Source organism: Chelonus insularis, unplaced genomic scaffold (assembly GCF_013357705.1).
Source record: "Chelonus insularis isolate UGA/USDA-ARS -01 unplaced genomic scaffold, ASM1335770v1 contig_88_pilon, whole genome shotgun sequence".
Taxonomy (NCBI): domain Eukaryota; kingdom Metazoa; phylum Arthropoda; class Insecta; order Hymenoptera; family Braconidae; genus Chelonus; species Chelonus insularis.
Window position 1 is genome coordinate 4,493,063 of NW_023276776.1, and position 21,104 is coordinate 4,514,166.

At 31.1% G+C, this 21,104-nt stretch overlaps 6 protein-coding genes across 7 annotated transcripts; 2 read left to right on the forward strand and 4 right to left on the reverse strand.

Moving 5' to 3' along the window:
* Positions 1-19: 19 nt before the first annotated feature.
* Positions 20-4,862, reverse strand: Fancm (FA complementation group M). The gene is given in 4 exon segments (XM_035091329.1): positions 20-322; positions 402-1,030; positions 1,033-4,605; positions 4,677-4,862. Coding segments are annotated over 3 exon segments (4,404 nt in total). The 5' UTR covers positions 4,568-4,605; positions 4,677-4,862; the 3' UTR covers positions 20-82.
* Positions 4,863-5,004: 142 nt separating this feature from the next.
* Positions 5,005-6,952, reverse strand: Rcd5 (microspherule protein Rcd5). Its single transcript, XM_035091327.1, has 5 exons — positions 6,787-6,952; positions 6,145-6,718; positions 5,646-6,065; positions 5,357-5,572; positions 5,005-5,222 (listed from the first exon to the last, which is right to left on the reverse strand). Exons 1-5 carry the CDS (start codon positions 6,852-6,854, stop codon positions 5,133-5,135), a joined length of 1,368 nt encoding a protein of 455 aa, XP_034947218.1. The 5' UTR covers positions 6,855-6,952; the 3' UTR covers positions 5,005-5,132.
* A 37-nt stretch (positions 6,953-6,989) lies between these two features.
* On the forward strand, positions 6,990-9,688 carry LOC118071868 (major facilitator superfamily domain-containing protein 1-like). 2 transcript variants are annotated; one of them, XM_035091325.1, is made up of 7 exons: positions 6,990-7,547; positions 7,671-7,947; positions 8,026-8,442; positions 8,515-8,826; positions 8,907-9,019; positions 9,104-9,342; positions 9,414-9,686. In XM_035091325.1, the coding sequence occupies exons 1-7, from the start codon at positions 7,406-7,408 to the stop codon at positions 9,456-9,458; spliced, it is 1,545 nt and encodes a 514-aa protein (XP_034947216.1). In that variant the 5' UTR covers positions 6,990-7,405; the 3' UTR covers positions 9,459-9,686. The 2 variants fall into 2 exon arrangements, with proteins under 2 accessions (XP_034947216.1, XP_034947217.1); XM_035091326.1 differs by having other exon boundaries at positions 7,406-7,547; positions 9,401-9,688.
* A 71-nt stretch (positions 9,689-9,759) lies between these two features.
* LOC118071866 (zinc finger protein 62 homolog) lies at positions 9,760-14,652 on the reverse strand. The gene is made up of 2 exons (XM_035091322.1): positions 14,180-14,652; positions 9,760-14,060 (listed from the first exon to the last, which is right to left on the reverse strand). Exons 1-2 carry the CDS (start codon positions 14,342-14,344, stop codon positions 10,437-10,439), a joined length of 3,789 nt encoding a protein of 1,262 aa, XP_034947213.1. The 5' UTR covers positions 14,345-14,652; the 3' UTR covers positions 9,760-10,436.
* A 54-nt stretch (positions 14,653-14,706) lies between these two features.
* On the forward strand, positions 14,707-16,873 carry eIF3e (eukaryotic translation initiation factor 3 subunit e). Its single transcript, XM_035091328.1, has 8 exons — positions 14,707-14,912; positions 14,991-15,107; positions 15,245-15,406; positions 15,481-15,603; positions 15,678-15,910; positions 15,993-16,322; positions 16,405-16,670; positions 16,753-16,873. The coding sequence occupies exons 1-7, from the start codon at positions 14,823-14,825 to the stop codon at positions 16,661-16,663; spliced, it is 1,314 nt and encodes a 437-aa protein (XP_034947219.1). The 5' UTR covers positions 14,707-14,822; the 3' UTR covers positions 16,664-16,670; positions 16,753-16,873.
* armi (armitage) lies at positions 16,698-20,622 on the reverse strand. The gene is given in 3 exon segments (XM_035091324.1): positions 16,698-17,239; positions 17,302-18,457; positions 18,459-20,622. Coding segments are annotated over 3 exon segments (3,552 nt in total). The 5' UTR covers positions 20,486-20,622; the 3' UTR covers positions 16,698-16,870.
* Between the last annotated feature and the right edge of the window lie 482 nt (positions 20,623-21,104).

Genomic DNA, 21,104 nt, shown 5'->3' on the forward strand with positions numbered 1-21,104 from the left:
AATTTAATGATTGCCGCGACATAAGAACATTCTATATATGTACATGGCTTGCTTATTAAATATCCAATTATTTGGAATACCATTATTTTTTTAATAACATTGATTCTTCAGCAATTTGTGCTCGCAGATTTTCCATTTCATCTTCACTAGTATCATCACATTGAGCTATTCGTTTTCGCTTTGAGCGAGATCCACTTGAAGTAGAATCTCTTCGTTTTCGTTTCTTTTTCTCTAGTTTTTTTTCGATTACTTCTAATATAGATATTTCATCTGAGGATATTTTTTCTTCTGAAATTTCTTCATCTCCTACACAGAATGAATCCTAAAAAAATAGTAAAATAAGTCATATACTGTACTTGTTTATTTTCTTCAAATATTTAATCAATTAGTAAAAAACTTACATTAACATAAGAATTATTCTGTTCTTCAACAACTTGGGAATATATTTCAACGTCAGGCTTTAATGTCCTTGGCTGTTTAATTAAAAATTTCCCAGGCATCTTTGGACTTTTCAAACTTTGCAAATAGTGTGTTCTCATATCAACACTCTGGTCAGGATATTGAGTATGACTGATAAAATCATCAAGATCTGAATCATTTGTATCTTCATCAGAACTTCCTATTGAGCTATCACATGAAACATCAGCTTCATCATCAATAAATTCATTTCTTCGTCGCTTTGTATTTTTTTGTCTTCTTTCTTTTTTACGTTTTTTTAAGTTATCAGAAGAGAAAGGTCTTTTCCGTTGAATCCATGGAGAATTCATACCTGAGGTCTTTGAAGATTCTGGAGCAAATTTTTCCGGGACAGCAAACTTAGTCTTGGGATTTGTTATCGACATGGGTTTCGAACTGTCACTCTTTTGAAGAGTTAATTTATTCTCTACTGAGGTCGATGAATCACTCGGTCTTTCATTATTTCTTAAACTCACTTTTTCTATTTTCGTTGGTAAAAAATCGTCGTCTGAACCAGAGTCCCCATGAGTTGGTTGTATAGAATTTGTTGAAAAAATTTTACGAAAATTACGTTTGGGTTTATTTATCTTTGAAGAAGTATCTTGAGATTGCGTTTTAGATGTCGATAACCAATTAGGATAATTTTTTTTTGACTCAGTAAATTACCATTAAATTTCAAAGTATTGTCTTGTTGAGAAACGTTCGATTTTTTAAAAGAAGCAATGTCAGAACTTTTTTCAAAATATTTTGATTCTGTAAGTGGTGCAGGTGGTACTTCAAAATCACTACTCCAGTCACAATCATCTAAAAGAGTTTCATCCACATCATTTTTCTCAATAGATTTTGATGACGCATGATTTTCGTCGTTAAGATTTTTCTTTTCATCCTGTATTTTCTCTAGAGGTTTATTCTTTTCTAGTTGTTCTGAGTTTTCTCCTTTTTCTTCGTTTTTCTCATCACTTGTATCACAATTTTCAATAGCAGTTATTTGGTCTTCAAAGTCTGAATCAGCCAAAAGACTCTCAACACCAAACATGTCATCATCTGAAATATGAAGACTCTCATTGTCATCCTCGTTGGGTTTTTCATTTTTAATATCAACAGGTGTTTTAGTATGATTTTTTACATGCTTTATTTCAGCAGAAGATTTCGAAAGATCTGGAGATTTTTCTCTTTGGAAAAGAGAAACACGTTTTTTAGTAGCTTGTACTTCTTTTGCCATCTTAGAGCTTATTTCAGAAAAATTTAAGTTTCGTCGTGAGCTGACTACGTTTGGACTAGAGGTTACCATAGTACTAGAAAGTAATCTATCATTTTGTGCATCTTCCAATGCACTAAAATCACTACTGAACTCGATATTAAAAGGACTATCTGGAGTTTGAACTTTTTTTGTAAGTGCCTTGGTTATCAAAGGAGTATACTTTTTATTGGGCAATTTATTTTTTGGTGAAATTATTTTTTTTTCTTCTATTACTTTAACAGGTGAATCTTCATCAAGGATTTCTATGATACTGTCATCAGTGGAAGTATTTAATAAGTCTTCAAACGCACCATTTTCAACAACTGAATGTGATAAGTCAGGAGCTTCAGAATGATTTTCTTCCTTAATATTAGTAGTTTCTGTTTGGAAAGCACAATTTTCTTCGTTTACTGTGAGTTCTATACGTTCTATAGTAGGCAAGGTATCATCAGGACAGTACATCGTTTGATCAGAATCCCATGAATCATCCAATAAATCTTCAAATTGACCTTTTGGTAAATCTGTATCTTTTGGACATGGAGAATATTCCGTCTGATCAACGTTATTTGAAAATTCAATTGGTTCCCAATCATCGTTCATGTAGAAGTCATTCTTTGGACTTTCATGAACAGTGGGCATATATTCTTCCAGCGATTCGAGACAGTTCAAAATTTGTAAAGATGGGATTTCAAAATCTGCGAAAGGATCTATATTATCTTCACAATCCTGCGACATATATGGAATATTTATTAATATGTTACTATAGACTAGATCTTTTAATGATTCCTTCATGGCACATAAAGTTAGAAATTCAACTGCCGCTCTGTCAGATGATATAATTTTAGCATCTGATAACTTTACTTTAGGAACATTTTTTGCTTTTGGTAATACAATTTCAGTTTGAAATGTTTGAATTTCTTCTACCCTCATTTCAGTCATTTCATTATCTTGAATACTCGATAATAAACAAGGTTTCGACTGTAAAAAGTTCATCAATGATGGTTGATTTTTTTTCTTTACATTAGAACTATCACTTTGAATCCATTTATCGATTCCTGAACTATCATTGTCAATTTGTTTTGAATTTTTTTTATCAACTTTAGACTTTTGTTCTCTAGATTTCTTGGATACTCCAGTTTTTCGTTTGGCCTTTCCTCGAGGAGTAACAGGAATGACAGTTATACGCATTTTTAGACATTCTGGATTGAGGTCCGACGGTACCATACGAGGACTTACATTGTCTAAAGCACTGATTATACCACTAGATCGAAGAATTTTCATATTAAACGTATCTTTTCTTGAAATTGCCGATTTTAATTCATGATTTTCTTTTCCTTCAGTCACTAGAGCTATTATTCTACCATCTCGTTTTCTACCTGTTCTTCCCATTCTCTGTATTAATCGAGTTGTTGAATGTGTTGCATTATCGAAACAAACAATCAAGTCTACTTCACCAACATCTAGACCCTCTTCTCCGACAGACGTTGAAATTAAAACGTTGACTTTATTCTGTCGAAAATCATTTAAAGCTTGTTTCTGTTCTTTTTGCTTCAATCCTGCTTTGGATTGTCCAACGAAAATTTGTGGTCTCACCAAAGGTTGAAATTGTAATAACAATACATAAATCTCATTTACACTATCTCGGAATTCAACGAAAACAATAGCTCTGGTATCAATTTTTTTATTAGCAGCATTTTGGAAATGTTCTGCCAATATGTCTTTCAGTTTGAGAAATTTATCATGACCAAATTTAATATCATCAGGAATTTTCATGACACCAGTGTTTATTATTGAAGCTACATTTGGAAATGGTCCTAAATATTCTTCTATTTCTTTTATTAAAATTTCTAAATCAGGCACTTCCTTAAGCCAATATTTGTCTGAGTGAGTTTGGTAGAAATTCCAAAACGCTCTCAAGCCATGATTAGTCATTAATTCTTTAGCATAAACCATTGTATATACAATACCTATAGTCTTTTGAACGTTACCATTAACAAATGAGTTTTTTGCTCTTTTTTGTAGGTCTTGACGAGCCATAAATATTCTTCCTTTAGATACATTTTTTAGAGGACAACTTAGAATTTTGTTTTGTATTAGTACTCTATAGTATGGATCAATTATAGATAAATATCGTTCATAAAAAGAGGATAATTCATTACCCAAACTCACTGGAACAATATCAAACTTTTTTTCATTCACATATGGAATGATATCGGGCGAACAATCGTCTCTTAGTTCTAGATGACTAATATGAAGATTTCTTATAACTTCTTGAACAGCATCCAATTTACTTCCTGGGGTCGCAGAAAGAGCTAAGACTCGAAAGTACGGATTATTTTCATGCAGCATACGAATACTTTCACAGTATGCATATTTACCCAATGCCTTATGAGCCTCATCAATAACTACACATTTAATTAAGTCCATAGGCACAATATTTTTCTCTAAATCTTTTTGAAAAGTTTGTGGAGTCGCGAAAATAACTCGCTTTTTAGTCCAAGCTTGTTGTCGTTGTTGTTGGTTAACTGTTCCAGTTAATTCGATTGTCTCACTTATAGGAATTCCCATAATATCGTGGCAAGCATCAATCTGTTGAGCAACAAGCGGTTTCGTTGGGGCAAGAAAAATAATAATGCCCATTGGATACCATCGCCAAAAATTATACATCACAACGGCGGCTATAAATGTTTTTCCTAATCCAGTTGGAAGACCCACCAAAGTGTTATGAAATAATGCTGTTTTGACAATCGCAAATTGATATTCACGAAGTGGATAATTCTCTGGATATATCCATCTTTTACCCGCTGATATGTCAAAACCTTTTGTACTAGGTTCCTCAGAAAACTGAGGGTGTTGTGATAGCTGATCCATTGAAAAATTTTTGATTATTTACATTCTCATAAAAAAATCTGGAAAATGTATTTTTTAATAAACTTAATTTTTTAATGAAATAAGTTCATATGAAAACTCAGTTGTTTACCTTATAAAGAGGTTAGACGAACTTTTAATATCAATATTTTTATTTATAATTCACAATGTTTCACATTATTTATTACTCATGATTCATAGAACTTAAACATTAAAGTTCTACAACAAGTAAAACACTTTGTTTTTATTCGAAAACATCTGTTGACATTTATAATTTTTGTCGTGAGGCCACATTGGAATTGTAGCCGCCATACTGAAAAGGCGGGAAAAATTGTGAGAAACAAATAAAATGGCGTTTATTCAAAAATATTTTATTTCAAAAACATCGAAAATTAATACAATTTTTACACATTAATAAATTAGTGGAAAGTGAAATTGGATACTATTTTACCTGTATATAATTAAATAATAATTGTATTAGATAAATATATCCAATTTAATGACTTTTGATTCTTATAAATAATTCCAAGTTTTATAAAAAAGTATGATTATTAAAATTAAATATTATTTACGGATTCAAGTTCAGTTTAACAGCTTCCTGTCGTATAACTGATATTAATTCTTGGTTTATTAAAAATATAAACCTCAGTCCTGCAATCTGAAAATGAAAAAATATGATTAATATATGTCAATAATAGTAATATAATGCTACTTGTAATGAACTCTTTAAAAATGAATCAGTGCAAATAGTGAATATTCACTGATTCATTTTTACCGATAAATATTGCTTACTTCAATAACACTATTGTTATTTAATTTCATTTTATTTCCAGCTAATATTGGTCTGCTATCCACAAAAATTGGTCGCTTCCCTTCAGAAGAAATAAAAAAATCTCCATTATTTCTCAATCGGATTGTTCCTTGACGACGAGAGATTTTCCATGCTGGCCCTTCTAATGAAAGATCCACGTCTACACTGTGATCTTTAGTTGTACGACCCACGGTAATCTATTATTTACAAAATGCCATTAAAATATGAGCTTATAAATAATTCAATTGATGTGCAGTAAATTAATATTACCTCTCTAGATCTCATTAAGTAACGAACAAGTCTTCCTCTAAGAATTGCTAATGTCTGATTATCAAAATCTGGAGCGTGCCCTCCTGTAACACTATCTACGAGTACCTGCCATCGACTTAATTCATTTTCTAATACACGTATTTCTTTTTTATTTTTTCTATCAGCCATAGCAAGCTCAGCATCGATTATTTCATCTTTTTGGTCCATTAATTCTCCATCATTAATTAAATCTTCTGCATCAGAGAAACTTAGTGTAGTATCGGTACGAGGTAGTGGTAAAACAGTTTGGTCTGGTAATAAATGATATTGTTTCATTAACTGCCAATGAGCCATGAGAGATTTTGCAGTCCGTGCTGGATAAAAAGTTTGAGCATTTGATTCTAAAAGCTTTTGGAATACTTCTAGATTTGGTGGTGGAGACTGAAAAAATCACAATATAGAAAAAATTAATAAGTTTTGATTTCTTATTTCAAAGAAAATGAATTTTTTTTGAAATTACCGATTTTATTGTTCCCAAAAGATCTTCCTCTGCTTTGCTATATAGTGTCCTAGCTTGAACACTGGCTATCAATTCAGGGTGCAAGTTTCTCATGGCTTGTACTGCTACACGAGAAACTGCACTATCATACAACAGAGCATACCATCTTTGTTGTATTTCTTGAAGAGTAAAACGACAAGAAAATTTGGTTCCTCTATGAACCATTCTCAAGTCATTTGTTTGTTGTACACCCGTTATTAATCCTAAATCATCAGTCGGTTTCCATCTTCCTAAGTCTTTAGTAGCATTGATAGAATGAGCATGATTTTTATTTTTTTTACTTTTCCTCCCAGGACCATTTGATCCACTTGGTCTACTATGCCTTCGATTAATGCGATCTGGTTGTGTAACCGTTGAAGTTGGTGGTAAGGAAGGTATAAGAGGCGTTTGTGGAGAAACATCCAGAGAACTAGTTGATACTGATACAGTACGAGATCGAGAATTCGACTTTCCACTTGATGTTGGGGGTTGAAGATTGAATGTTGTTTCTACGAGCTCATCATCAAATTTTCTTCGTTTGATTGTTCTTGATGAACTGTAAACAATAAATTTATCAAGACATATATCTATCATAAAAACATAAATAATTATGTATCATATTACCTGCGACGTTTAGTTCCCATCGAGTCAACATTTGTTGGATCCATTGATGATTTATTATTAATTAACATCAATTAATAAAGACTATTTGTAAGAATGTTATTGCGTTTTTTCTTTTTGAGGTTAGAAAAATTGTGCGTCACAACATTCACGCCTCTACCAGGCAAACATGAAAATAGTTTATTCAATATGGAGAAAATGCCGTATGTTGATAATAATTATCAACATGTAATAATATTTTCTAATGTTGACAAGCGTTATTGTTATTATACAAAATGTCTTATATACGTATACATCAAACACATTTTTGAAGAGGATAAAGAAAAGTACCATGTGTTGCGTTTGATTAATGTAATGTTCATGACGCATACTTTGTTCTAAAAATCAGTTGGACTTTTATGCTGATCACAAAACTAGATTTCTATTATTCGTAAAATAATATTTTAACTACACGTTGAGAAAGTGATATATGTGAAAAATTTTGAGAAACGTACAATTTGAAGGATGTATAACAATATGTCCAGATAATTATAATTAGGTATTGAAGTTCGTGCATAATTAAAGCAAGTTGACAGAAAACAAAGAAGAATAAAAGAGGTCAATAAAATATAATAGACACGTCATGGAAGGCGGAATTATTGAGACTCCCGATCCTACACTTAATGCATCTAGTTGTGATGATGATGCTCTCAGAGGTTGCTGCAATCCCAAAGGAAGATTATGGAGGTTTACTGGGCTGGTCCTTATGTGCTTCATGGGCTTTGGTAAATTTTTTCTTGTCTAAAAGAAAAGTAATTAATAGATAAAAAAAAGTTCATTCCAATGATAATATTCAATCTTATAATTGGGTCAATAGTTAAATCCAATGAATGTACTCTCTTTTTCAGGTTCTTATTTCTGTTATGATGGTCCAGGAGCACTACAGGATAATTTTAAAAGTGACTTAGACATGCAAACAAGTCAATTCGTGTTGTTATATTCGATTTATTCATGGCCTAATACTATTTTTTGTTTTATTGGAGGATTTTTATTAGATAGAGTATTTGGAATTAGACTTGGAACAATTATATATATGGGATTAGCTTTAGCAGGACAAGTTATTTTCGCCACAGGTGCAATGGTTAATACTTTTTGGATGATGATGCTTGGTCGTTTTATTTTTGGGTATAAAAAAATTTGAAGATAACTTTTTAGATCATTTTAATCATTCGACCTTTGAAAAAATAAATTTTTTAATTCTAGAATTGGTGCTGAATCCTTGGCTGTTGCTCAAAATAATTACGCCGTTCTTTGGTTCAAAGGGAAAGAATTGAATATGGTATTTGGTTTGCAGTTGAGTTTTGCTCGTGTCGGATCAACAGTTAATTTTCTAGTTATGGAACCAATATATAATTATGTCTCCAAAGAGTATTCTGGACCAAAATGTATTGGTGTTGTTTTATTCTTAGCATCACTTACTTGTGTATTTTCACTAACTTGCTGTAGTATTCTTGGACTTATGGATAGACGTACGGAAAAGTTATTGAGAAGAGGTCATGGTGAACAACGAGAAGTTGTTAAATTGACAGATGTCAAATACTTCAGAGGAATATTTTGGTTAATTGCTCTAATATGCGTCGCATATTATGTAGCAATATTTCCATTCATTGCATTAGGAAAGTAAGTCAAAAGATAATACATTATCTGATATTGATTTATAGCACATCATCATTAACAAAAATAATTTTTCAGAGTGTTTTTTGAACGAAAGTATCAATTATCTCCGGATGCTGCTAATGCAGTGAACTCACTTGTTTATTCAATTTCGGCTGGAGCATCACCAGTGTTTGGATTTTTGGTTGATAAAACGGGGAAAAACGTTCTCTGGGTGGTTATTAGCATTTTAGGGACTGTTATGGCTCATGGTTTACTAGCATTTTCATACGAAAATCCGTATGTTTGTATGATCAGTATGGGTTTATCATATTCAATGTTAGCTAGTAGTTTATGGCCACTTATTTCTCTTGTTATACCTGAATATCAACTCGGTACTGCTTATGGAACGTAAGATGCTAATTTATAATTATATATAAATAATCATTTAATTTTTATTTATGTGATGATTATTTTCATGTCAATTTTAGGGCACAATCTGTACAAAATTTAGGTCTAGCAGTTGTATCAATAGTTTCTGGAATGATTGTTGACAAAAAAGGATACTTTATGTTAGAAATGTTTTTCCTTGGTTGGCTTTTAAGTAAGTATTACCAAAAAAAAAACTAGTAAATTTTTTAATTCTTTTATCAGAGAAACAAATTTTTATGAATTTTATCTGTTATAGTTTCTTTAATCACAGCTGTTTGTATTTGGGTATGGGATCTATCGGAGACTGGTGGCTTTTTAAATATGACTCCAAACCAAAGAAAATTACATGAAGCTAATCGTCCTACTCTTGATTCATTAGAAAGGGAAAAACTTTTATCCGCCGGTTCAACGTCAGATTTTTCTGCTGACGATCTACTTCAACCTCAATCAGATATTAACATACGGAATCGTTATTTATCCCGCATCGGACCTATAGTAATTATCAATATTTATTATTAACTTTGAATCATATATAAATTATATTTATTAATAGTAATTTTTTTCAGCTACCATCTCAAGTAAAAGCCACAACATATCGTGCGTTACGATAATGAGTGGACTTAGAAAATTAATTAGACAATTTTTATATTTTGTATGAAATTATTCTAAACTACATGTTATAATTCAACGTCTTCCTATAGTTCTATTTATTCTGTGATAGACTTAAAGCAAATTAAGCAACAAAACAAAAATAGGAATGACATTTCGTATTTGAAGTATCAAGAGTAATCTGTATATTAAATTGAAATTCATATAATCAAATTCTACAAATTTTTTATTCACACTGTAACAATTTTATATACATTTAAAATGTAAATAAATGTTTGAATTTATACTAAAATCTTAAATGATGTTCTTAATGAAAAAAACTTAAGAGAATTCGAGGCTGAATAGCTTCATACATTATATTTATTATTTAAAATAGAATATTATATTTTATTACTGATAATATCATATCATCAAATAGCATCAAAATACACTTATTCTGACATTCATAACATATGATTCATTTACATCCATCACAATTATTCAATAATAATTCGTCTACAAAAGATGAGCTTAATTGTTATCACCCCTACTATTTACAGAAGTGGCCACATAAAATACACTCTTTATAAAAATTCAATTTTTTTAATGTGAGTATAAGATAATTTTATAATTTTTATAAAAAAAAATTATTATAAAGAGCAACAAAATATTTGATTAATTTCATTTAGCTATTATGTAGCTACTCCTGCACATAATTAACCTTAATTATTTTTGAACCAAAATTTATTCAGTTTAATTTATAAAAAATCAAATGTATTTCTTAAATCCCAGCCCAGAAAATTATTCGATTAACTTAGATAAAATTTCATTTATACATAAAAGATTATGCCCTTATGCAGCATATTTTAATTTTATATATATCTCCCAAAGTATTAAGCAATATTTTTGTAACATTTAAAAATCAGTTCCACAACATTTAAAAATTATTCCTTAAAATTCAACTTCGCAATCTGGTTTTCATGAGATAATTTTTTCAGCCACTACGTGGTGGTGAATATTTTCGTTCCTTCAGGAAGAATAACTTCATCATCAACATCAGTCAAAGTAACAGTTAGAGGTAAGATAAGAGGCATAAGTATTTCTTGATGCTGCATGATCTGGTGTGTACCAACTTGATCTTGTTGTCTCGTAATCGTAATAGTCTTAATATTCTTCGATTGAACTACTTGCATTGTTGGTCCTACTGGTTGCGCAAGGCGAATTGTTGGCTGAACGGGGCTCGGAGATGGAGCAACGGCTTGAGTTTGAGTTTGAATCTGGTTTTGTCTCGCTTGATTCTGGAGCATGTTTTGTTTGCATCTCTTACTATGAGCATAACGACTCCCATTATTATTGAATCTTCTATCACAAGTGGGGCAAGCATAAGGTCGTTGTCCTGTATGGATGAATACATGCTCTTTCAAGGATTTAAGTCTTCGGAAATGCTTTGGACAATATTTGCAGTGATATTTGGCTTCACCTGTATGTGAGGTCAAGTGGTTAGCCAAGGTATCAGCTCGAGCAAAAGCTCTCGAGCAATATTGACAGCTATAAGGTCTTTCTTGAGTGTGTGTTCGCATATGCATCTTCAAATAAGCATTAGTTGTGAAAGGTCTAGCACAAACTTCACAAACATACGGCTTGATACCATTATGAGCTCTTAAATGGGCAACTAAAGTAGTTGACTGTGTAAAACTCTTTGAACAAATTTCACAAAGGAATCTTTTAGCAGTGCTATCAGAATCCTTATTTTTCTTGAAATTTCTCTCATGCTTTGTTACATGCGCAGCTAGTTGTTCCTCTTTGATAAAGCGTTTAGAACAACGACTACATTTATAAGGCTTTACCATGTTGTGTTTTGCAACATGAATCTTTAAATGTTCACGACGATAGAATTTTTTGGGACATATATCGCAGAGATATTTTTTACCTTCATGAACTTGAATGTGTCTTAAAAGACCTTTTCGTGATGTGTACTGTTTATTACATTCAGTACATTCCAATCCAACAATGTCAGTTCTTCGCTTTCTTGGAACTTTTTCCCCTGGTTTTCTATCTTCAGAACCTGGCTCTAACTCTCGTAGATCTTCTTCGGTTAAAATACCTTCATCAACATGTTTAGACCTATGTTCACGTAAGATTTCATTGTTCTCAAATGTATCTCCACAAATATTACACTTTCTTACTTGATTAGGATTTTTTTCAGAACATTTATCATAATGTGCCTTTAACTTATCTTTTCTGTAAAATTTCACATTACAAATATCACATTCAAAGTTTGGTTCTTCATGAAGAAGTTGATGCCGAAGTAAAGATTTTTTGGTACTGTATCTTTTTTTGCATGTTGAACATTCATGATTGTCCATAGGCCAATCTAATCCACCATCAAAGTCATCATCATCATCATCGTCGTCATCGTCTCTATCATCACCAAAAATATTTTTTGACGATTCTTTAGGATCCATTTTATTTTGTAATTTATCAGCCTTTTCAGGTTTTTCGTTCTTTACATGACAATCCATGTGTTTAGCTAAAGCTTGTTTAGAAATACATTTCTTACCACAAGTTTCACATTCCAGATTTTTTTTATTAGTCACTTTCTTTGCTGGAGATTTCTCTCCAGCTTTTGTACCTACAGATTCAATCTTAACCATAAATTCATCATTATCATCATCTTTTTCAGAATCTTCCAAACCGACTTCCGTGCTTATTTTATCAATGATCTTTTGTGCTGCCTTAGCTGCTACTCTTTTGATTCTTTTGTTTGGATCATATTCCTCTCCTTTAATAGTAGTCTTATGATTCGTTGCTATTAAATGATTTCTTAAAGTCAATTCATTAGCAAAAATTATACTACATTCAGTACATTTAAATGATTTTACTCGAGTGTGCTGTTCAGCATGTTTACGAAGATATTCTTTATGAGTAAATTCATCCCCACAAATTTTACAGCGATATCGAACAGCTTCATGAGTTTCCAAATGTTTCGTTAAGGATCTTTTACTGCCAAACAATAAATTACAATTAGGACACTTGAAGTCAGTAGATTCTTTTTTAATTTCCATTGAAGGTTTACTATCTTTATTCACTGTTGGTTTTTTATCTGCCCTGAATTCTTTATTACAAATATTTTCTAAACCATCTTTAAAATCTTCTTCACTCGCAGTACCTTCAAGTATATGAGCGGTACGGTGATCTTTCAGTTTTTCAAAATCATCAAATTCTTGATTACAAATATTACATAAATGTTTTATTAATAACTTCTCTTCATTTTTACATACTACCTGATCACCAGTACCATCAAAATAAATTTCAATTTGATTCGATTTATGACTTGAATCATGGTCCTGCATTTCTTTCATATTGTGACTATTTTGATTCTCAGAATCACTCTTTTCATGAGGAATAATTTCGAAAGTATCATTGTTATCAAAGTTATTTGAATCAAATGAATTGTCATCTTGTAGTATTGAATCTACAAAATCTTTCAATTCATTTTCATTTGGTAACTGCATCATATTTTGATGCTGTTTAATGTGCTTTTTGAATGAAATTACATACAAATATTCTTTGCCACAATAAGGACACTTATTAGCTTTTTTTCCAGATGGAGGTTGTCCTTTAATGGGCGACAAATTTTTCACCGATTTTTCTGGTGTCTTTTTCAAACTTAATGCTTGTCTTACTTCTTCATGAGAATGCATATGTTCTTTTAATATATCTTTTGATATAAATTGTCTATCGCACAAGTAACACATAAAAAACACTTTATCTTCCTTATTTTCTTGACCATGTGATAATCGACTACTTAAATTAAGATTTCCAAAATAATTTTCCTCATTAGATCCATCATTCTGAATTATTTTATGTTTATTTTCTCCAATACTCTGTGTATTATTTTCACATTTTTCTTGAACATATACTTCAGTCATTTCACTATCCATATTATTCAAATGACCTTCTGTTTCTTTCACAGATCTTTCATCTTCTCCTATTATAGTTAAATATTCTGTGGTGTCATGATCATCAACTTGTTGATTTATTAATTCGTGTTCTTGTTCACTTGATAAACTATAACCTTGTTGGACCATATAATTGTGTTCTTCAATCGTTATTCCTTCAGATTCTTCATGTATGACTTCAGATTTGTCGTGATTTTCATCATTTGTTGAATTTATATTTTCATTCATTATCTGACAGGTACTCTGATTGTCTTGTTGAACAATATATTGTTCTTCTGTTTCTATATGATTAGGATTTTGAACAATATGATTATGCTGTATGGCAAAATCATTTTGGTGAGAAAGTTTTTGTACCTCTAGTAAAGCCAAATGATCTTTTAATAATGTGGGTTTCACAGCAGTTATATCAGAATTTAAATTGTCAGTCGCTATTTCATAATGTGCATCAACATGATGACTTTCAGTAACTTCTTCATGTCTTTCATCTTCCGGACGTACTTCCACTTCATTAAAAATGAGTTCTTCTTTGATGTTAAAGTTGTCATATTTTTCTCTAAGCAAACTATCAGCTTGTTCAACTTGTAATTTAAATTCATATGCAGCCTCAAGTTTATCAGCACAATCGCAGCAAACATGAGGTGGCAAGCCATCACCGGGTAGTATCTAAAATGAAAAAAACAGATAATATTCAATAAGAAAATAGAAATAATAAATTCAAATTTGATTTAGGAATGTAAGCAGTAGCGAAAGAAGAATTCCAAGTAGCCTTTTACAATACTAACCTTTACACTAGCAAAACTCATGGCTTTAGTTGATAATGAGATGACGTCGCTCTCTACAAAGAGATCTCTCATTATGTGATTGCCGACCAAACATACACGACAAACTTCCATAGCGTCTTCATCATTTTGTTGAGGTTCTGTAGTATCAATAACCACGGCGTCCATGTTTTGTTTGGAGGGTACGGGCCTGGTTCAAGCACCTGACCCTCCTCCTTTAAATCACCGAGACGTCCACGACTTTACCGTGACTCCGAGAAGGGCTTATGTATTTATAGATGTGAATATACTATATGTTTACAAATCTTTCACGTCACCCGGAGTTGAAGAATTAGTCTCTAAAAATTAACAACAAACCCAACTTAATTCTCTTGGAATCATTCACTTGCAAATAAATAGTTTTTTCGCAATTTTTTGTAATTTTCTGATTCTAGTTTCAGCTATTACAGCGCACAGTGGTCATTGTTGCACTTCGAGGTTGGAGAATCGATAGTTAAAATTTGATGTATCGACATCATTGATACAATGCGATTATTAACTAACTTCAAGTAGTGACGCACATGACGGCCGTTTGGTCTGCCCTTTTTGACGGCTTTTTTTCTTGAACTATTCAAGTTAATTTAATATTTTAAATACTGAAGATAAAATGGCTAAATTTGATCTTACATCTCGAATAGGGCAATATCTTGACCGTCACTTGGTCTTCCCACTCTTGGAGTTTTTATCAGCAAAAGAGGTTATTATCTAAACAACAAACCATTCCACAATTTTGTAGGTTAGTTTAAAATGACAATACACGTGTATTTTTTTTTAGATATACGATGAAAGTGAATTGTTGCAAGCTAAATTGGATATTCTCAGTAAAACAAACATGATTGACTACACTATTGATATTAGGATGCAATTATATCCTAAAGAAGAAGTTCCTGAGGTATGTTTGCAATAACTCCTTAACCCCACTTTCCATCAATAGATTGGCAATTCATTCAATATTTTCCGGTTGTACATGATAATACTTTTAAAATATTTTAGTTTATTTATTATGTACTAATTTTTGTTTCTGTACAGGAACTTAAAGCTCGTCGTGCTGAAGTAGTTCAAGAACTAGGAACTCTTCAAGATAATGTGTCGGTAGTTGTTGAATTGATGAACAACGATAAAGTCATGAAGAAAATGGAAGAAATGCGTGACTCTAAAGCTCTCAATAATTATCTTACTCAAGAATTGGATGTAAGCAAATCAGTTAAACAATATAATAAATATCTAGTTGTAAAATTCTTTATTTTCTATCTTTGTATTTTCAGTTTAAAGTTGAGATGATGGACAATCTAGTAAAACTAGCAAAATATCGATACGAGTGCGGCAACTATTCAGTTTCAACTTCTTATCTCTATTTTTATATGTTGATCATGCCTTCAACGGATAAGGTTGGATTTTAATTTAAAGAAGAAAACTAATAATTTTGGGTCAGAAATAATCTTAAGAACTTACATCTTTACAGAATTATTTGAATGTCTTATGGGGTAAATTAGCATCTGAAATTCTTGCTCAAAACTGGGAAACTGCATTAGAAGATGTAAATAAACTACGAGAATATATTGATAGCAATGCTATTGGAAATTCTCTTCAAGTTCTTCAACAAAGAACTTGGCTTATCCACTGGAGTTTATTTGTTTTCTTTAATCATGTTAAAGGACGTGATTTAATTATTGAAATGTTCCTTTATCGTGCACCGTAAGTTTTAATAATTCATAAATTGAGCATCTTGTTGTTAATTAAATATAAAATACATTCTTAATTTTTATATTTATTTTAGTTATTTAAATGCCATCCAGACAATGTGTCCGCATATTCTTCGATATTTAGCTGCTGCGGTAATTGTTAATCGATCCAGGAGATCAACTCTAAAGGATCTCGTTAAAGTTATTCAACAAGAATCGTATACTTATCGAGATCCAATTACTGAGTTTTTAGAACACTTATATGTAAATTTTGACTTCGACGGAGCACGTCAGAAGCTTCAAGAATGTCAAACAGTTGTATTCAACGACTTCTTCCTCATTGCTTTATTGAATGAATTTGTAGAAAATGCGAGGTTAATGATTTTCGAAACTTTCTGTCGAATCCATCAGTGTATTAGTATTGGGTTGGTATTATTTACTTCAAACTATTTGAAAATTGTTTAAAATAATTAAATTATATGTTTCTGTATACATTGTATTTTATAGAATGCTTGCTGAAAAATTGAACATGAAAGCGGATGTAGCTGAGTGCTGGATTGTTAATTTAATCCGTAATGCACGACTGGATGCTAAAATTGACAGTAAGTTGGGACACGTAGTGATGGGTGGCCAACCAGTATCACCTTATCAGCAGTTGGTGGAAAAAATTGAGACCTTGAGTGTAAGAAGTGAAGCGTTAGAAAATCTGATTGAACGTAAATTAAAAGCTAAGAATCAGGATTCAGCCAGCAGTATGTGGAATTAAAACGAAAGTAATTATTTACTTATAAGTTCAAATTTTTTAATACAATTTTTTGCAATACAAAAAAACCAAAATTATTATTCATCTTTCAGAAGAAACAAAACAAAAATCTTTCCAATCAATTTTTTGTAAAATAGGAAACTAAACACAGTTACTTCATAATGTTTATAATTAAAGTTGTCATCATCTTAATAAAAAAAGAACCTCTTTCTATTCAGTTTTAATGTCACTTTCATTATTATCATCATTCTGATTTGCAAAAGAAAAATTACAACCAGTGTAGGAGTGATTATTTATGCAATAAACCAAAACATTTCGCCAATATGGATCTTGCGATAATAAATATGGATTACCAAGGATAATTATAAGAGCTCGAGCTCGAGTTAAGGCAACATTTAATCGCTTAGGAGACGCCACAAACCCTAGAGCATGTTTAATATCATTATCAACGTAAGTTGAATTTGATCTTACAGTTGAAATAATAATTATTTTTCGTTCTTGTCCTTGAAATTCTTCAACACTGCCAATTTTCGGCAAAAGCATATCTAAATCCCACAACAAAGTACGTATATATGCCACCTAAAAATAATTAATTAATTAATAACTAATTACAAAAAAAATATCAGATTTTTATTACTTACCTGTTTTTTATACGGTGTTATAACTCCAATATCTTCCTCAGTTAAACCATAACTGTACAATTTCACAAGATAGCTGTAGACTTGTGCCGCTTCTGTAGGATTGTACCAACTAGGACTATCATTATCTTGACAATCATCTCCTACAATACCATGAAATATCAACGCTGGTGGTAAACACTCTCTGGGCGGTAATTCAGCTGAAATACTTTTCAATAATTCAGCTTCAGAACTAGTTAAAGGATTTACAGTTGCTTGTAATTCTGATTCATAAAACATCGAATTAGGTAATTCTAGAATCTCTGGAAGGCTTCTGTAATTTATCAACAATTTTGTCACCAATCTAGGATCATATCCAGTTTTAAATCCTTCCATATCTCTTTGATAAGGAAATTGTTGTAACAATCTAACTAAAAATGATTCACTTAGACCAAAATAATTGGCAAGTCTACTGTTAACTACTGGTCCAAGTTGCATTGGATCTCCAGCTAAAATAATTTGTCCATAATTTGCATGAATAAATGTTAGAGGTACCATAATTTCTGGTTCTGTAGCTTGACCTGCTTCATCAACAATGATATGAGTGAAATGTCCTTTTGGAAAACCCATATTATGGAGCAATCCTAAAGCAATACAGGTACCAACTGTTATACGATGTCGACCGAGTACACTCATAGTACAATTAATTCTACACCCTTCTCCAGAATATTCAGGAACTTTTGTAGTTCTTTCTGCTGCTAGATTTCCAGTTGCACAGTAAGGCAATAATTTTTCTGGTATTGAGTCATCATCCAAGCAATGTCGAGCCACTAAACGCACTAAATCTCCCGGTTTTAGAACCTTACTATCAAGAAGTCTTTCAGCAATTAAATTAGCAGAACTATTTGAAGGTGTTGCAATGAGCAATCGACTCTCTGGAATTATTGTTAGAATTTGAAGTATAGCCTCGCATAATGTTATAGTTTTTCCAGTTCCTGGAGGTCCAAAAATGATGTAAGGAAGAGGTCTAGATACTCCAGTTAGAATATTCTTGACTGCTTCTTTTTGATAGCAGTTCAGTCGTTTATTATACCAAAATAATTTACGTTTTTTTATTTGTGCATTATAAAAATCTAAATTCTCAATATTTTTGCTAGATTTTTTTTGTTCTTTTGGCTCTTCTTTCTATTTTAGATAATAAATCAGTAGACTCATCAAAATTTTCAGAAGACTTCAAGTTGGATGATGTTTTCTTCAAATTCATTTCTCCTATATCATATTCTTTTAAATTAATTTGTGGTTCTTTTTCTTTTACTAAATTTGGAAAGAGAATTTCAGATCCCAAATTCGACATAGCGAGATTCACTGCGTTGTGACAACGTGATAAATTTGAGAATGAACATTTAAATGAAATTTGGCAGTCTTCATTTTTATATGTATCATGAAATTTTGGATTAAATTTTAAATATACTTCAGAACTTTTTATTTTATGAATAAATCCTTCATACTTGAGTTTGCCTTGAGACGAGTCCCATTTAAAATTCACAATGGCTCGATCTCCACAAATTAATGATGGACGTCTTTCAGCAAGACCAGGTACTTTAAGTACTAAATATTCATCACTAGGGTACATAATTGCACTGTCCATATCGTATTTTTGTAGATCAACTCTCATACTAATTTCTTCTAAATATAATAAAGCATGGAAACGATTTTTGTAATTTTCAAATGTTAGTCCATCATCTAAAAATTGGAATTCATTGCCTACAACAGCTTCAGTGGTAGCTTGGGATAATTTTTCATTGATGCAAGGAAGTACAATATTCCAAAATCGTTGAGGAACCCTAAAAACACCATTTCGAACAGCTATAAAATTAGGAGGTCTATATGGTCGAATCCCAGGGATATAAGAACCTTGATCATGATTATCTTGTCTTGCTAATTTATTTAAATCGTAATTTCCATTTGTTATACTTGTAGTAGTTACTGAATTTTTCAAACCGACAAATATTTTGAATATACGACCAATGGAAAAATTTTTAAAGTTAAATATAAATAATTCTTCAGTCAATCCCATAAATTTTGCAGAGCATTTAAAAACGTATACAATTGATTCACCTGGTTTGAATATCATTGGATCATGAACATTATGCGATTCTACAGATAATTGAGATTGAGATCTTTTTGACATAAAAACTCCTCTAACTAAAGTCTGATCAACAGCTCCATTATTTTTAACAAGAACTTCCAGAGTTCCTTCTTGATTGAGTATTAAATTAAAAAACAAATCATCTGTAATACTTATATCAAATTTATTCTTCAAAAGTAAATTTAATTTCTTTGGTGTTATATTAGGGAAACTTCCAGTAGTCAAAGTTTCTTCATCGTCAGCAGTTTGAATGAGTGGAACAACTGATAAACATCTCCAGGAATAAATTCCTTGATCACTTTCAATGCAATCATAAACGACTTTATCACCAATATGTGGAATGTAACCAGGTTGACATGAGGCTTTATTGAATACTACATTCTTTTCTACTGATCCTGTTTCTGTTTGAGAGTCATATTTTGCAATTATTCCTGTTTTTAATTTAGATCTTAATGGTTGTATCCTGTTAACCTCTAATATTTCTCCACCAAGATCTCCAGAATTAGGATCAAGCTCTACTAAAGATTCTAATACTAACCAATCTCCAACATAAGGTACAAAAGTTGATTGAATTTCATCTAAATCTAAAAAAATATTTGCTGGTTCTAACATTACATTTCTGCCTTTACGTTTTATTACTTTGGCAACAATATTTTTCTTTATCATTTGACTTTTTTTAACATTACTTTCTTCACAGTTTTGATCCCAAATATCATTGATTATTGATATTATTCTACGTATTCTAATGTCTTTTTGTGACTTTTTTTGGAATGCTAAGTAATATACTTTATTGCCTTTTTCTATATTGTCTGGACAATTAATTAAATTACAAACATAACGATCATCAATAATCACATTATCAGTTCCAACACTTGTAACAATTCCATCTCTATAGAAGCATCCTTCATTAGGTTGTTCATTTATTTCTGATGAATTATCAGAATCATTGGGATCTTCAATTATAGCTGGATATTTTTTGAGAATTTCTTCATATTGAAGCTCCTTTTTTTGAGTTTTCTCAAAAATGTACTTGGCAGTATTTATTATTAAAGATAACATGTTTATTAAACTACGATAGTATTCACTAATACAATAAATATTAACTTGAAAAGCATGTATTTATTTGGTTATTTGTATCCATCAATTGGTTGATACCTCCATTCAGTAGACTTTAGATATTCTAATTCTTTTCTCAATGATTGAATTCGTTTTAGATGCAATTCTTTCTCAATTTTCTCATTTTGTTCTTTAATATGAATTTCTGATTTCATGTGATTTAGAATCTTTGATACTTGCGTTCCATTTGTATTAAGACCCGAATCTTGAGAGTCACTTCGACCAGATGAATTCCCTAATGTAGTTGGTGATAGAGTCGGGGTATTCATATCAAGTTCTTAGAATCTAAACAAAAATACATAAATAAATTGTTAGATCTTATATTATCTTGATATAATTTCATATGTAAACAAAGCTAAACAAAAGTATTACCACGTGATTCTAATACTGAAACACTTTGCTGATTTTTATCTTCCCTAATTCTTTATAGTTAATTATTATTAAATTATTTTTATGATATTTCTACAAATACGGATTGTTTCAGCAGAAAAATTAAGTTTTCAGATAAAAAATGTCTGATAAATTTTACGCTAAATTAATTATTGATAAAAATAGAATATTT

Bases quoted from the DNA above. Each gene is read 5' to 3' on its own strand.
- LOC118071868 (XM_035091325.1), top strand. From the start codon at position 7,406: ATGGAAGGCGGAATTATTGAGACTCCCGATCCTACACTTAATGCATCT. The intron at 7,948-8,025 runs GTATAAAAAAAT...TTTTAATTCTAG, and splicing joins CTTGGTCGTTTTATTTTTGG to AATTGGTGCTGAATCCTTGG. The intron at 9,020-9,103 runs GTAAGTATTACC...TATCTGTTATAG, and splicing joins TTTCCTTGGTTGGCTTTTAA to TTTCTTTAATCACAGCTGTT.
- eIF3e (XM_035091328.1), top strand. From the start codon at position 14,823: ATGGCTAAATTTGATCTTACATCTCGAATAGGGCAATATCTTGACCGT. The intron at 15,911-15,992 runs GTAAGTTTTAAT...TATTTATTTTAG, and splicing joins ATGTTCCTTTATCGTGCACC to TTATTTAAATGCCATCCAGA. The intron at 16,323-16,404 runs GTTGGTATTATT...TGTATTTTATAG, and splicing joins CATCAGTGTATTAGTATTGG to AATGCTTGCTGAAAAATTGA.
- Rcd5 (XM_035091327.1), bottom strand. From the start codon at position 6,854: ATGTTAATTAATAATAAATCATCAATGGATCCAACAAATGTTGACTCG. The intron at 6,719-6,786 runs GTAATATGATAC...TATTGTTTACAG, and splicing joins ATGGGAACTAAACGTCGCAG to TTCATCAAGAACAATCAAAC. The intron at 6,066-6,144 runs GTAATTTCAAAA...TGATTTTTTCAG, and splicing joins TTTTGGGAACAATAAAATCG to TCTCCACCACCAAATCTAGA.
- LOC118071866 (XM_035091322.1), bottom strand. From the start codon at position 14,344: ATGGACGCCGTGGTTATTGATACTACAGAACCTCAACAAAATGATGAA. The intron at 14,061-14,179 runs GTTAGTATTGTA...TTTTCATTTTAG, and splicing joins TGAGTTTTGCTAGTGTAAAG to ATACTACCCGGTGATGGCTT.